Here is a 3890-nt window from a genome sequence, read left to right as displayed (position 1 = left end):
ACGGTTCACGATGTGTAATATGAAGAAGGGAAGGAAATTCAGGCAAAAAGATTGAAATGGAAAGACAAGATAGAATGAACAGAGAAAATTAGAAGAATTCTTTTATTGAAAGTGAGTGAAGTCCTAAAAAGGACTATAAACCAGATGAAATGAGCTGAATATGGCTTGAGTAGCGGTGGTTTGAGAAGTAGCTGGTCTTCGTATTACATATGGGGAACTGTAAGCCTTCTCAATGTGACAAATTCCACCATACAAACCTACTAAGATCACCTAAAGAAATCTACTTCAGTTATTATTCCAAGACAGTTATGAATGATTCATGAATTAAATGGGCCAATACATTCAACCAGGTGGTTGTTTCATAAAGCTGTTCGTAAAGTTACGAACAACTTTACGCACGACTGGAACATGATCTTAGGTCCTAACTCAATTTAGATGAATCACTTGGAATGAGAAAGGATCACCAGTTGTGCGGAAAGTCATTCCTATCTGAGAGCTTTTCACAGCTTTATGAAACACCCAACAGGTGCGTGCTTCATAAAGCTATATGTAAGTTATAAATGACTCAACACGCGACTGGTGATCCATTCTTGTGCTATGATATATAGCCCTATGTAATTGACTTAGGACATAATAGCCCAAATTCACAAAGGTGGTTTTTAACACCATCGGTTGAAACCATGGTTTAAGCAGATTTCCTGTATAAATTATGCTTATTCATTGCATATACTAAAAAAATGTCCAATGCTGATGCGCGCTTTTGTCACAGTGCACCAAATTGATGCCTCTTGCCGTGGTTATCCTCGCTATTTTATTCATGAGTTGACTGTTTGAAGAGTGGACTTGTTGATTAATTTGTAATAGTTATCTTACCCTAATTCAGAATACGGGCCATAGTAGTACAATAATGAGGCCCATCTTACAAAGAGTTGCGATTGATCTGATCAACTTCAACTATAGCAAGCCAGCAACGTCAACATCTAAAATGCATGATTGTTCAAAAAACAATTCTAGAAATGATGTATATCCATAAATTAATTGATTTCTTGACAATTTGGTGTGTTCTCCTTTGTTTACAAAGGACATTTTGCATATTTCAGGGGTCTACATGTAAGTCTGTACATGACATATACTCCATCACTTGTCAAGGCATCCATTTTGCCGTGCGACTCTTCATCCAAGTCCAATGTCCCTTGTCTCACGTTTTCAGTATGAGACTTCCATATCAGAGGCTCTCGCTCCTGTCGGAAAATTGTTGTCGCAATACGGAGACCCAATTTCAATTTCATCTTGTTGCGATGGTGCCCTTTTAACAAGGAACGTGTATCCATCATCATTGCTACATCTCTCTGCTTGAAAGACAGGGTTCATACCACAATACCCACGGCAGATAAAACCCATTCATTAATAATAATATTCCGCATTTATATAGTGCTTAACACATTGGAACAATGTCTCTAAGCGCTTTACAGATATATTATTAGCCCGGTCATCGGATCCTTGCATGCCCGCATACAATGTATGCACCTTCTCCACTCCCTGTGAGCATTCCTACTGGGTACCCATTTAGCACCTGGGTTGAGAGTGGAAAATTGTGGGTTGACGCATTGCCAAAGGACGCTAGGCAATTGTGGGATTCGAACACACGACCCTCTGATTACAAGGCGAGAGTCATGACAGCTACACAATGGCGCTTCCACTCACGTGAAACATTTAAGAGGTAAAGGGGATAGGAGGAGTAGTTACATAATGGGAAAAATTGCCACCGGAAGCTATGATAGCTCAATGTTTCACATGACGAGGTAATCCTAAGGTTTTCGACATTCAGATGATGGAGAGTGGGTCCGAAAGGAATGATGGGATGGGATCCGGTCTAGATTAAAAGGTTTTTTTTAGCCAAAGTCTATTTCTTTGTTATGGTTTGTCTCGCCATTATCAACCTGAGAAAAGACAGATGCATTTCTCCTTAAAACCAGCATCCAGAAGCAATCTGAAAAGATAAAACAGATAAGAAAAAAAAGAACTTCATTTTATCTATTCTATGTAAATTCCAGATCAACACTAGCAATGATCACTACAATGAAAATGGTGATAAATACAATTATACAATAACAGAAGAGTAAAGAAAGTACACATACAAAAAGTAAGAATATAAAGTAATGCCTGTGGCTTTAAAAGAAGTTTGATCAATTGACATGAATTGATACATGAGACCTGCAGGGCGTTTCACAAAGATTCAAGTGTGACCTAGGGACACACTAAAATTCCCAATCGAGTGCAGTATAAAAAGTATCACCGCATCCATCAAATCATGTTTATAGGATGTGCGCTTCTGCGTATCAATAAGATTTTGCATTGATGTCATGTGCGCGTGGCCTGGGGGTGTTTCACAAAAAGCCAAGTATGACTTAGAGCCACACTCAAATTGCAAATACTTTCAGATATATCTTCAAAGTAATATAAACAATAATGCAGTTCGTGGATAGCGCATATCAAATTATGACATAACGTCCATATGCGCTTCCTTAGGATAATAATAATAATACATTTTTATAGCGCCTTTTCTAATACAAGATACAAAGCGCATTATTTGGATTTGGATATTTAATACCCTGGCTTTAGCCCTGCAGCATCTGACATTGCAGAGGTATTTCAAAGAACAAACTCCCGTAAGGTACCAATATTACCTCACCCCGGTCGAGTGCAGCATGATGGATCCATTTCTTAATACCAAAGGAAATTACACCATGGCTGGGATTAAACTCATGACATAGGTGTAAATCCATGACATGAAACTGTTCAAGTGGGGGGGGGGGGTGAAACGATAGTTCATCCAACCCCTGAAGCATAGATTCATGGCTTTAATTTATGCCAGTGACCCACAACCCTCTGTTTCAAAGCCAGAAGACTAATCCACTGGGCCACTACGGTCCAACAAACACTAAGATGTTGACTTACTGGAAAGCAGTATTCATAAAAGGAGTAGGCCCACAAATTGCAAAGACAGGTATATCTTCAGGGCCATGCTTGGGTATTAGCTCGTTGAGAAGCTCTTTGCTGATGCGACCCGTGTGACCCGCCCATGAGGGCGCTCCTTCAGCAGACAGGATGTGAGTTACTTCAAACCTTAGGAGAAGAACAGGTATTATGAGAGATTGTCATCACTGTTGCCATAATTAACAACATCCAACATCAACAGCACCACCACCATCATCATGATCACCGCCATGATCATTATCGTCATGATCATCGTCATCGCCACCATCATCACTATCAGTCAGCCGGCAAGCCCTTAAAAAGTAGCGTCTTTTATCTAAGTGATATTCATGACTAGATGGTTTTTGCACTGTTAATGAGCTTGGTGCGGACGAAAATACCTCTTTTTATTTGACAATGCTGCTCTAAATACTGACAAAATTTCATGTTTTTTGTATCTTTATAAGGAAGAAAAGTCATTGTTTCAGGTCATTTGTTTGGATTTTAAAAAGATTGTGTAATATGGGTGAAACTTTTGATATAAAACATGAAAGAAAATAATCATTTTCACGCAACAGAAGTTGTTGTTTTTCCTCTTAATTCCTGCTTGAGCCCAAATAATTTTTAGATTATGATAAAGCTTAAGATCTAAGCTTTAATATGATATAATTTTCGGAACTGAAGTGGCTACCCTTGGTAAATATACAGTTATTATTATTATTATTAGAACTTGGGGAATAGCTTTGTGAAACACTACCTTGAACTCAGGGGCGGATCCAGGATTTTCCCCCAAGGAAAGGAAAAAAAAAAAAGGGTTTTCAACACAAAATAAGTACATTTCGTCCATGAAAAAATTTGACAAGAAAAAAAAGGTCTTCACTTTCAAAGGGGGGCACACTGGGTTAACGTCATTT

At 38.6% G+C, this 3890-nt stretch overlaps 1 protein-coding gene across 2 annotated transcripts in view; it reads right to left on the bottom strand.

Moving 5' to 3' along the window:
* Nucleotides 1-1759: 1759 nt before the first annotated feature.
* Nucleotides 1760-3890, bottom strand: part of LOC121414255 (cytochrome b5 reductase 4-like) — a 38759-nt gene continuing 36628 nt past the window's right edge. For both annotated transcript variants that reach the window (XM_041607371.1, XM_041607372.1), the window contains 2 exons: nucleotides 2959-3126; nucleotides 1760-1990 (listed from right to left, as the gene is read on the bottom strand). In XM_041607371.1, the coding sequence (XP_041463305.1) occupies nucleotides 1936-1990; nucleotides 2959-3126 (223 nt within the window). In that variant the 3' untranslated portion in view covers nucleotides 1760-1935. The remainder of the gene's footprint in view (nucleotides 1991-2958; nucleotides 3127-3890) is intronic.

This window comes from Lytechinus variegatus, chromosome 4 (genome assembly GCF_018143015.1).
Source record: "Lytechinus variegatus isolate NC3 chromosome 4, Lvar_3.0, whole genome shotgun sequence".
Taxonomy (NCBI): domain Eukaryota; kingdom Metazoa; phylum Echinodermata; class Echinoidea; order Temnopleuroida; family Toxopneustidae; genus Lytechinus; species Lytechinus variegatus.
This window is presented reverse-complemented; position numbering and strand designations above follow the sequence as displayed.